The 12,420-nt window shown below is 38.1% G+C and overlaps 1 protein-coding gene across 1 annotated transcript; it reads right to left on the bottom strand.

Moving 5' to 3' along the window:
• Positions 1-8,235: 8,235 nt before the first annotated feature.
• Positions 8,236-10,222, bottom strand: LOC103131599 (snake venom serine protease KN13-like). The gene is made up of 7 exons (XM_016666765.1): positions 10,217-10,222; positions 9,917-10,042; positions 9,509-9,695; positions 9,241-9,426; positions 8,874-8,935; positions 8,645-8,772; positions 8,236-8,557 (listed from the first exon to the last, which is right to left on the bottom strand). The coding sequence occupies exons 2-7, from the start codon at positions 9,972-9,974 to the stop codon at positions 8,414-8,416; spliced, it is 765 nt and encodes a 254-aa protein (XP_016522251.1). The 5' UTR covers positions 9,975-10,042; positions 10,217-10,222; the 3' UTR covers positions 8,236-8,413.
• Positions 10,223-12,420: the final 2,198 nt, after the last annotated feature.

The following is a 12,420-nucleotide window of genomic DNA, read 5'->3' as shown; positions in this document are numbered from 1 at the left end:
CAAATAATAACCAATAGTCAGTGATTGATTTTAAACTTCACTAAATCTGTATTTAAATGGTTAGTGTTGCTGATGGTCTTTGACCTTGATTTATTTAATTGTGACATGTTTGGCATTGTGCTGTGGTTCAAAGTAATGCTACAGTATTGTTGTGGCCATTTATGTTAAATTTTATGTTAAAAGTTTCTTAAACTGGCTCTTTTAAATCCCAGATCTCTCTCTGCTAAAGCACTATTAATTTATAATTTCATCACTGAGCATAATATCAATGTTATGTTTCTGACAGAAACATGGCTGAATGACAATAATGAACCAATCATACAAATTGAATCAACGCCTCCTACTTACAATTTTTTATGTGAGAATAGAAAACACAAAAAAGGAGAAGGCATGACTTCAATATTTAAGAATACCATAAACTGTAGTAAAATCTCTGAGTAATTTTATGTCTTTTGAGTATCTTGGAATTGAGGTAAAAGGCCACAAACGAACTTTGACACTAACTTTATGCAAAACTCAAATTTATGTGGAAAAAGTTAGTTTGGTGTAAAGTGGAGCTAATGTGCTAACAAAGTTCAAGTTAAGGACAAACATCAATACAATAATAGAAAAAAAGCCCTGATGCCACATTGTGAAAAACAAAACGATTGATGTAACTAAAATGTCCTTCGTAAAAGAAACTATGAATCTTGTAATGTTACAATTCAAAAGGAACACTCTGTTATGGACAAAAGGACTGTTTGTCTTTTCTCTGTTTTATCTGTGCACACGTACACAGCTACAGGCTGAACATGTTTGAATTCAAAGGGCTCGGCACGTTTGTGGAGTTTGTCACAAAAGATTAAACTATTAATACTGCTAATGGTTTGGAACCAGTCCAGTTTATATAGAGATAAAGCAAATATGATCTGTCTCTCAAGAGACAATATAGGGGATATGTTATGCATTTATCCCATGGTAAATCAAATCAAATTTTATTTGATTTGCAGCAAGACATTTCAAAGTGCTTTACATCATAACAAATACAAAAACACAAAGTCATGTAACATAGAATCAACAATCAAAACAACATTAAGTCAAATGCCATCAATAAATTAACAATTGATTACGATTCAAATCCAACTCTGATGGGTTTGTAGTAGAGATTTGAAGGCACTCAGTGTTTCAACTGTTTTACAGTTTTCTGGAAGTTTGTTCCAAATTTGTGGTGCATAGAAGCTGAAAGCTGCTTCTCCTCGTTTGGTTCTGGTTCTGGGGATGCAGAGCAGAACCAGAACCAACTAACAGTAGAACTTAACCTGTTAATGACACATAGAGGTAGTAAAACAACACGGGAAAATGTGCCTGCCTGTGTATATTTTTTCTCAAAAAGGGAAGTGTGTCAGTCAATCAAACTGAAGTTTATGGAAGGAAACCCAAAACGTTTGACCCAAGTAAGAAACAGTTATGTGACATACTGACCAACTACATGTAAGCATTTGAATATAAGGAAAGTTACAATTTGTAAAAAATGTTTTCACCAAGTTTTCTTTCATTTTTCTTCAATATTTAAGAATACCATGAACTGTAGTAAAATCTCTTTGGGTAATTTCACGTCCTTTGAGTATCTTGGAATTGAGGTAAAAGGCCACAAACGAACTTTGATACTAATTTTATACAAAACTCCAACATATGTGGAAGGTTTCTTTACTGACTTGAATGAGCTTCTATCTCTCATATGTATTGATTATGATTGTTTAATAATTGTCGGTGATTTCAACATTCATGTTGACAACCCCCAAGACCGAGGGGCAAAAAAGCTGTTTAATATATTAGAGAGTTTTGGTTTAACACAACATGTCAAACAAGCAACACACACTCATGGACACACACTGGACCTGGTTATCAGTAAGGGTGTGAATATTTCCAATGTCTCTGTAACTGATGTCGCCCTGTTGGATCACTTTGCTGTTATCTTTGAATGTTCTTTATCCCTTAACCCACTTGGACAAACAGCCACCATCACAAAATGTACTTTCACAGAAAACACAGCAGAAACATTTAATCAAATCTACTCTTCTTCCTCGTCCTTAATGACGTAGATAAGTTGGTAGGTGATTTTCAGTGCAAACTTTCAGATATCATTGATTACATTGCCCCCATTAATGTGAAGGTTGAGTCTGGTAGGAAGAAATCTCCATGGAGAAATGCACAAACAGTTCAATCTGCAAGACAACTCTGCCGTAGGGCCGAACGGAAATGGCGTAAGCCAGTACCATGCTGTGCCCAAACAAAACAAATACAGATAAAATGACCCAATTTCAACTACTTCATTATAAAACCCTAGAAGAAATTATAAGTCAATTAAGCTCCAGTTCCTGCGGTCTGGATGTCCTACCCACACATTTCTTTAAGAAAGTCCTGCCTGTCATTGCTAATGATCTGATCCAAAGAGTGAACTCATCGCTCTCTTCAGGTGTTTTCCCCCAGGCTTTGAAAACAGCAGTTATCAAGCCACTGATAAAAAAGAACAATCTGGACAAATCACTACTGCAGAATTACAGACCTACCCTGGACACATCCGATCTCTGATCTCAGAAACTACGGTCGGGCCTCGTTACTACTCTTTGACAGTGAAGCAAAACGTACCAGATCAGAGGTATGAATAAGTGTATTCATACCTCTGAGTCGTGGTGAGTTGAAAAATATGAAAATGTAAGAGTGTTTATTCCCCCTGTCTTGGGCGAAGGATTAAAGCACGTGGTGAAGCACCGGGGGTAGTGGGTTGTTGGTTCAATCCCCAACAACCCACAGACTGTGGGGTGAACTCCTGCCACCGTCATCATTATAACCCCAATTAAATAACACAGGCATGAGCAGAGAGGAGGCGGAGGGGGCTTGAGTCCCTGGCCTTTTTATCTTTGACGCCCCCTAGTGCCCTTTTTGCTTTTTTTTTTTAACTATTATTTTTTAATTAGTTTTTTAATCGTGTGTCAGGAGGCCTGCTTGTGCCCCTCAAAAATAATATTTTGCTAAATATAATATTTTGGAAAAATGAATTAATCTGGCTGCCCTTGGTTAACGACAAACTGACAGCAACACAGACCATTTATTTGACAAAAAAAATGGACAAACCCTTAAGGCCAAAATGGTTGTAGCTCCTGGCAGATTTACATTTGACATTTTCAATCAACCAAGAAGCTGCTGGTTTCTTCTCATTTTATCTTCACATGAACCGCTTCCTGACACAGACAAAAAGTTGTGCCCAACACACACACACATTCATTATCAATTTTTTTTGTAAAACCAAGTTTCCCATCTTTTCTGTTATTTAGATCTAAATTTGCATCTAATTTTGACCAAAGAATGTGTTGTCAGCCGATTTTTTCAGTCTTTAAATGCCAATAATCTGCAACTTAATGTGAAGAAGTTCTTCAGACTTTGGGGATTTTTGGTTTTCCAGTTCCACTGAGTTTTTGGTTCTTTGTTCACGATTACACAACAAATGGAGCATTTCTTAAAACAATTGCTACTAACCAGAAATCTAGCCAACCTGCAAAAGTGATTCATAACTAATTCAGAATGAATTGTTCCTCTAAAACAGCTCTTCATGTCAGTGAATATCAAGATGAAAATTCAAAATGCAACGACAATAACATCAGGGAACATCAGGGAATACCGAGAGAAACTGATAAGACACCCAAACGTTTTCCAAAGAAATTACAAATAAATGCAAAACAATGACAGATCTTGATAACTAGTTAAACATTTATGCTTGCTAATAACCAGAAATAAATACAGGAGTTACAATATGATCAGACAACAGACATTTATTTTCTAGCTATATGACAGTGGATATTATTACTAATTATAACAAACAGCCGTTTTATTTATTTAGAAACAAGATAATCTCAGTTTAATTTACAAAATAACTTTACCAAATAATCCAGAGCTGGATCATCTTTATGCAAGATTAATATGTTTTCTGGTACAATTATAAATTTGAAGCTTTCAGTTAATGTCTGTTGAATAAGAAGAATAAAATGAATGACAATCACTACTCTAGAAAAAAAAAGTAATATAATAAAATATTGAAATAAATTCAAATTGTGAAATAATACTATTATTTAGATGATTGTTGAATAATGCTATCATATTTGATGATGCAAACCTTGTTTTCTGCTTAATTTGATGTAATATCAGTGAAAAAGGTACTGATACATTTTTCACTGATAATGTATCAGTACATACAGTATGTACTGATACAGTATCAGTACATAATGTATGTACTGACACATACATTATCAGTACATACATTGTATTTAATGACATATTTTAGCAGTACTAACATCTTTTTACTTTTTCCAGATGTTACTATAAAATTTACACAGAACTTCTGTCATGTTTAAACTTTTGAAAACCGAATTTTAATTTCTGAGAAGTTTAACATAACAAACACGTAATTTATATTTTAATTTCAACAGTGAAAGAAAATAAATATTTTTGTACTTCCTCCTTTATTTTGCAGGGGATTTTTATGTTAATGTTTAAGATAATTCTCTTTCATAGCTTTATGTAAACCTTGTTACAGCCCGTCTAGGGGTGGCCAGATCGCCACATGAAGGATCCATCCTCTTCAGGTCTCAACAACCGACACACACAAAGTTGAACAGTTTATAATATTATTTATTTTTTAAAAAGGTGTATTTTTGATGAAGATGTTACAAGTGGAACATATGGCTTCAGAGTCAGCTATGCCGAAAACAACAAACAAAAGGGAACTGTCTGAATATTAACCGAAACTTACCTAATCGAAAGTAAATAAATCAAATGACAAAAACTTACCTCTCTAACTAAGAAAAAAACAGGAGAAAACTTAGAAAACATAAACGGCAGCTCACTCCTACAACCCCAGAACTTTGACAAGATGTGAACAAACAAACGGTGAGATGAGCAGAGGATGGAAAACAGGAAGTCCGCTTCTACTGCTTTATATATCCATCACCTCCAGGAAGCAGCCAATTAGACGTCTCCATCGTCTTCTAGGAGCCAATTAGTTTTACCTCCGTCCCTAAGCTGCTGCCCCCGCGACCCGACCCCAGATAAGAGGAAGAAAATGGATGGAAGGATGTTTTACTTTTTATTTCTTTGTATCTTTATTAAAATGTGATGTATTTTCTATTATTTTTAAGTTATTAGGATTTTATTATCTGCTAATAGTTGCTTTATGTGACTTCTGTTTCATTATTTTTGTGCACAGCTCTTTGGTTGTGTTGCAGTTTAAAGTTCTCTAAAACTAAATCAGGAATAGTAACTCCAGAGCTGCAGAGTTTAGATGCTGCATGTTCATTTCTTATGTAAAATGAAGCCCTAGGCAAAAATTCAACCTGTAAGACTCTTCCGGCACCACGCCTTCACCCCAGCCAACCAGGACGCACCACTTCTCTACCTCGATCCAATCACCTGGCAAGAGCTCCTTCAAAAAGCAAAGCAACCACAGATCCACCCGCTTCAGTTGTGCTTCAACCCACCTCCCCCCCGTTTCCACCACCAGCCTCACAGACGCCTCCAGGTCCCCTCAAACCTCCTCTCTCCAAGCTCCGCTCCACCACCAGTGACTGGGCCCGGGGGAAGACCTACCTGAGCTTCATTCAAGCCAATCATTCAAGCTCACTGCGATTCTCAGCACGCACGTCTTCCGCCGGTGTCCAAGCACCAAATTCTCAGTCCAATAAAATTGTCTAACTGCTGTTTCTCTCTGTGTGTGAGTCTCTACAGGTTGAAATAAAGACACAAACTTAATTACTTCTGGTGTTCCTCTTCATGTGATTTAAAACTCATGTCATGTTGTTAAGGGTCCAGGGGCGGTAACATAAAATGTGTCCAGAGCCAAAGTGTAAAGTAAAAATGATTTATTACAAAAGAAAGTTTCACAAAACAGTACAATTTAACCCAATTAATGCAAAACAAAAGGGATTAACAAACTCAAGAATGTTAGGTGCAAATTAAAAGTTTCAAAATGTCCAAACAAGTCATTTCAAAGTAAACTCAAAATAAACCAAAAGGGGAAAACGGGGAACACACAAAGGGAATGCTAAGGGGAGCACCAAGCCTCCCAAACATGGGCTTCTAACTTGTAGTTAACTAGAGCAAAGTCAAAATTGCTGAACTGGACAAGCAGAAACAAGCAAAGACCAAACTAGCTTAAAACCTGCCTAAAGCAGTTGCAGCTACCAAACAAGAGGAGGTAGCTTCACAAAACCTCTTCAAAATAGCTGCCTCACTGGAGGATTCAGGAGCCTTTTATAGGGTGCAGGTGGGCCTCATCAACATCTGATTGGCTTGGCAATCCTCTGCTGGTCCAATGGTGTAGCTGCTTTTCCTGCAGCCAATCAGGGAGATGTGCCCTCACAGCTGAACCTGCATAACAAAAGGGATCCTGCACAGCCTCAAGAGGCCAGGGGCCGTAACACATGTTTTTAGAGTCAGTTCAGGGAAAATATCAACTGAAAAAACTGAACCACGAATGTAAAGACAATCAGCCAGGAAATGTTCCTTTTTCATGCATTTATTAATTTATTTTTCATTTCTGAGGTGAAGAGAAAACTCCATTAGGGAGGTGAAGATCAGGTGAGAAAGAAAACAAAACAATTTATTCTAATTCTACAAACATGTGGATCAAACTGATGAAGATACAATTATATGCGAGAGGAAATTTGATGAGAATTTTATTTCATGATAGTCTATGTTTTATCCACCCCTGGTATTCACACACATCCATGATTGTAACTGGGTCCTTCATACATACAGGTTCTCCACCAATAACAATCACTCCATATATCATGCCGTTGTGCATCGCTGCTCCACCATCGTCACCCTGTAAAAAAAAAATGTATATCAATATATGTATGTTGTAAAACAGGAAAGTAATGACAGTGGATAGAAATTGAAGAAACAAATTTACTAAGCATATATCTTTGTTTGGTGCTTGAGCAGAAAATAAATGCCCACGGTACTTCATGACGTCCAAAACCTGATTAACTTTCATGTTGACACACTGAAGTTGGGATGGAATAGCATCAGTGAGGGGCACTGTAGAGAAACATGAGAATCATAAACATGTTCTTCACTTGACCTTTTCTGTAGAGACAGAAACAAAGATTTTATTCTCATAGCGTCAATATTTCTCTCACGTCGCATATTATTGGGGCCGGTTGTTGTTCTTCCCTCTCCTGCCAGCTGAACAACATCGCCTCTAAAACACAATAAGAATAAAATGTAAAAATATAACAATGTAGAAAATTAATTAAGAACAATGAAAGAACAGAAAATGAATCCATGAAGGACTTCATCCACTGACACAGGAGTGTCCACCTCCAGTCCTCAGTGATGGTGTCCTGTGTCCTTTACATGTGTCTCTGGTCCAACACACCTGAGCTAAACGGGTTCTGGTTCTGCTGGTGGCCTGATTACCTGACTCAGGTGTGCTGAAGCAGAGGCAGCAGGACTNAATTACTTCTGGTGTTCCTCTTCATGTGATTTAAAACTCATGTCATGTTGTTAAGGGTCCAGGGGCGGTAACATAAAATGTGTCCAGAGCCAAAGTGTAAAGTAAAAATGATTTATTACAAAAGAAAGTTTCACAAAACAGTACAATTTAACCCAATTAATGCAAAACAAAAGGGATTAACAAACTCAAGAATGTCAGGTGCAAATTAAAGTTACAAAATGTCCAAACAAGTCAGTTCAAAGTAAACTCAAGATAAACCAAAAGGGGAAAACACAAAGGGAATGCTAAGGGGAGCACCAAGCCTCCTAAACACAAGCTTCTAACTTGTAGTTAACTAGAGCAAAGTCAAAATTGCTGAACTGGACAAGCAGGAACACACAAAGACCAAACTAGCTTAAAACCTGCCTAAAGCAGTTGCAGCTTCAAGAGGAGGCAGCTTCACAAAACCTCTTCAAAATAGCTGCCTCACTGGAGGAATGGATTCAGGAGCCTTTTATAGGGTGCAGGTGGGCCTCATGAACGTCTGATTGGCTTGACAATCCTCTGCTGATCCAATGGTGTAGCTGCTTTTCCTGCAGCCAATCAGGGAGATGTGCCCTCACAGCTGAACCTGCATAACAAGAAGGGAGCCTGCACAGCCTCAAGAGGCCAGGGGCCGTAACACATGTTTTTAGAGTCAGTTCAGGGAAAATATCAACTGAACAAACTGAACCATGAATGTAAAGACAATCAGCCAGGAAATGTTCCTTTTTCATGCATTTATTAATTTATTTTTCATTTCTGAGGTGAAGAGAAAACTCCATTAGGGAGGTGAAGATCAGGTGAGAAGGAAAACAAAACAATTTATTCTAATTCTACAAACATGTGGATCAAACTGATGAAGATACAATTATATGCGAGAGGAAATTTGATGAGAATTTTATTTCATGATAGTCTATGTTTTATCCACCCCTGGTATTCACACACATCCATGATTGTAACTGGGTCCTTCATACATACAGGTTCTCCACCAATAACAATCACTCCATATATCATGCCGTTGTGCATCGCTGCTCCACCATCGTCACCCTGTAAAAAAAAAATGTATATCAATATATGTATGTTGTAAAACAGGAAAGTAATGACAGTGGAGAGAAATTGAAGAAACAAATTTACTAAGCATATATCTTTGTTTGGTGCTTGAGCAGAAAATAAATGCCCACGGTACTTCATGACGTCCAAAACCTGATTAACTTTCATGTTGACACACTGAAGTTCGGATGGAATAGCATCAGTGAGGGGCACTGTAGAGAAACATGAGAATCATAAACATGTTCTTCACTTGACCTTCTCTGTAGAAACAGAAACAAAGATTTTATTCTCATAACTTCAATATTTCTCTCACATCGCATATTATTGGGGCCGGTTGTCGTTCCTCCCTCTCCTGCCAGCTGAACAACATCGCCTCTAAAACACAATAAGAATAAAATACAAAAATATAACAATGTAGAAAATTAATTAACAATGAAAGAACATAAAATGAATCCATGAAGGACTTCATCCACTGACACAGGAGTGTCCACCTCCAGTCCTCAGTGATGGTGTCCTGTGTCCTTTACATGTGTCTCTGGTCCAACACACCTGAGCTAAACAGGTTCTGGTTCTGCTGGTGGCCTGATTACCTGACTCAGGTGTGCTGAAGCAGAGGCAGCAGGACTGGAGGAGTGGAGACAGAAAACCTGAAGTCATGTTATAATCAGAGAAAGACTTACACTTTAAGACGATTGTTGCAGTCTGGTAGTGGAGCAACTGGAACATCTGTTACTGGTGTCTCAAGCTTCAGCATCATGATGTCATGCAGCTTGCCAAAGAGCCTATAAGTCTCAGGAGGTAGTCGGATTGCTGGTCTTTGCTGCACAGCAGTCCGTGGATGAACTTTTAACACTGCCTTAATAGTCCTGAAGAAAAAGTTAAATTATAATGAACAGACAGAAAACCTGATAATCCGTAGATAAAACTGTCTTCATGTCTCTTTCCTACCATCCTGGCTGCCAGCAGTGAGTTGCAGTCAGGATCCACTCAGGGTGGATCAGAGATCCTCCACAGCGCATCCTATGAGTAACATTGGTGCTCTCCAGCCGAACATGATACAGACGCTCTGTGTCATGACAGTTTCGACCTCCAATGATTCTCTTCTGCCGAGAAACACCTGAGTTCACTGAAACACCTGAAGAAGAGGAAGGAGGACTTTACTCAGAAACCAGGTGCAAACATGGCTGCAGGAACAGAAAGAGGATAAACAGTTAAAGATTGAAAAGCATCACAGTTTATATGCAAAGAAGTTTCAGTCTGAAACAGAATCAGAGGGAAGTCTGAGAGTCACAGAGAGCAGCAGCCTCCCTGGAACCAGTGGACGTGTCTCCAGTGTCCCCAGTGTCTCCGACTCACCCAGCACCAGCAGCACCAGCAGCACCAGCAGCAGCAGCAGAACCTTCAGCAGAGCCATTGCTGGTCCAGCTTCCTGTGAATGTCTGAGTCCTGGAGCAGCTTTTAAACTCTGTTCACAACTTCCTGCTGGAAAGAAAGCCACCAATCACAGGACAGACACCGATCTGTCCAATCACAGGACAGACACTGATCTGTCCAATCACAGGACAGACACTGATCTGTCCAATCACAGGACTGACACTGATCGGCACTGTCATCTGCACACAGAGGAACTGTAACATCTCATTTTTTTAAAGAAACTTGGAAAAAATTCTTCTTCCATTGACAGATTATTTCACTAATAACTAAACATTCCCCCTTATAATAACTTAACCCTCCTGTTATGTTCGTTTCTCAGGTAAGACAATAATGATCCTGGGTCAATTTGACCCTCAAGTGTTTAATCATGAAATAGTGCCAGAAACAAAAAAAAAATCTTCAAAAACATTTTATCTGATTATTAACTCCAATACTAATCATTTCAATCAATATTTGTCCAGTTATGTTTTTTTTATTTCTCACAAATAAATGATCAATTATTACAATTTACTCAAAACTGTCATGAGGTGGGATTGAGGTGGTGAGGAGAGAACGCAGGTAGAACCCAGGTTGTAATGAAAATGATGATTTAATGATAAATGTACAGCTCGACAGTCCAGTAAGCAGAACAGCAGCACGGTGAGCGGAGATACACTAACCCTGGTAGCAACTGAACAGGAAACGACTCCTTAGAGAGCTGACGCCGACATAGCACTGAACAGTTCTACTATGACGACTCTTTATAGTTCAACCAACTCAGGACTTCACAGTTCTACTGAATGGCTAACTGACACAGGCTGGTAAGAAGACTTAGACAAACGACACAGGATCCAACGAGAATCCAACAAGAGACAAAGACAACAGTTGGACTTAAATACACAGGGGTGGGTAATCAGTAAACTAGACACAGCTGGAATCAATCAACATGGAGGACAGGACAGAGACTCACAGGGAAACAGGACCTACCACAGAAAATCTCAAAATAACTACACAGAAAAACACAGATCACAACAAAAACCTAGACACAAACAATTATATCCTTGAAATTGATCTTTTGTAAAAATAAAAAAAATAATATTACATTTTGATTTTTTTTTTCAATGGAAGATTTTTATAATTGAAATTGAGACACGTATTCTGTAATGGGTCACATTGACCCGTTTATGTCCCCCCCCCACTTCTGCTGTGTGTCCACTCAGTGTGGGTGGAGTTTGCCCACGGGAACAGAAAAGGTTCCTGCCAGAACTTGTATGAACCCCTGCTTTCTCACAGTTTCCTATTGAAGAAAATAGAGTAGCAAGAAAGTGGGTTTGTGTTTGTGCACGTGTGCATGTGTGTAGTATGGTGTGTGTGTTGGTGTGTGTGGAAAAATATACTTCATAGCTGCAAGGAAACATATGGAATTGGAAATTTTTGTACCTTTTTTACCCTTCAACTTGTCTGCTGGTGTTCTGTTTATCTGTGCTACCCATAAATCCGTCCTACCTTGTGGTAATGCGCATATCGATACCTCGTCACAAACTGCTTACTCAGCAGATTTCCTTTAATATACGTCCTACCTGTTACGGTAAGTTTTATTTATTTTATACCCGGCTTTCATTAAGCTGCTGTATTACTTCATGTTTTTAGCTTGCATAACAGGCAGCTTGTAAATATATTTATAAATGGCTTCAGTTTGCCGTCTGCAAACTTATTATTTGGCGATTAACCAGGACAAAATACATTGTTTTGTGGGCTTTTTGTCCCTATACTTTAAAATATTTTAGTTCAATAACCTTGATAAATAGATGTTGGTAGTGATACTATCTGAGATTGAAGCTGTGTACATGAATAATTTCAGTGATCTGCGCAGTTCGGTGGACACATTGTGGCTGCGCTGCATTTAATAAAGTGTGTCATGCAACGGATTAATGTGCAATAAAGAGTTGCAGTGATCTGTAATTGTCTTTAATTTAATTCCAATAAAAACCTGTTTCCCCTTACTGATACTGTTTTATTCTTACAAACTCCTCTCTATTTAAAATATTTTTAAATGGTAAGATATTCTAATAAAAGGATTAATGCATACATGTATAGCTTTTCATCTTAAGCAAGTTGGATATTCAGATGAAGGAAGTGATTTTCTTGTGGTTTTGTCATGTATAAACTGTTCCAGAGCTAAGCTAAACATAACTCCTAAGCTTCCACTATAATCCCGTCACTCAAATAATGTTATCCAATATATTTAACATTAACTCAACCCACTATAGCTTTCTGTTTGTAAACATGACGGTAGTAGTTTTGGACACATAGCACTGACAGATAGACTTAGCTATCTATCACAAACTTCTGCACAACTGAGGCTCCAAATATTCTTCATGACTGAGAAACTCCACCCTGTTAGCACCTCAGACCATGCATTATATAAATAACCCATTTCATGGATA

Source organism: Poecilia formosa, unplaced genomic scaffold (assembly GCF_000485575.1).
Source record: "Poecilia formosa unplaced genomic scaffold, Poecilia_formosa-5.1.2 Scaffold791, whole genome shotgun sequence".
Taxonomy (NCBI): domain Eukaryota; kingdom Metazoa; phylum Chordata; class Actinopteri; order Cyprinodontiformes; family Poeciliidae; genus Poecilia; species Poecilia formosa.
Note: the sequence above shows the minus strand (reverse complement) of the source record. Positions and strands in the feature narration are given on the sequence as shown.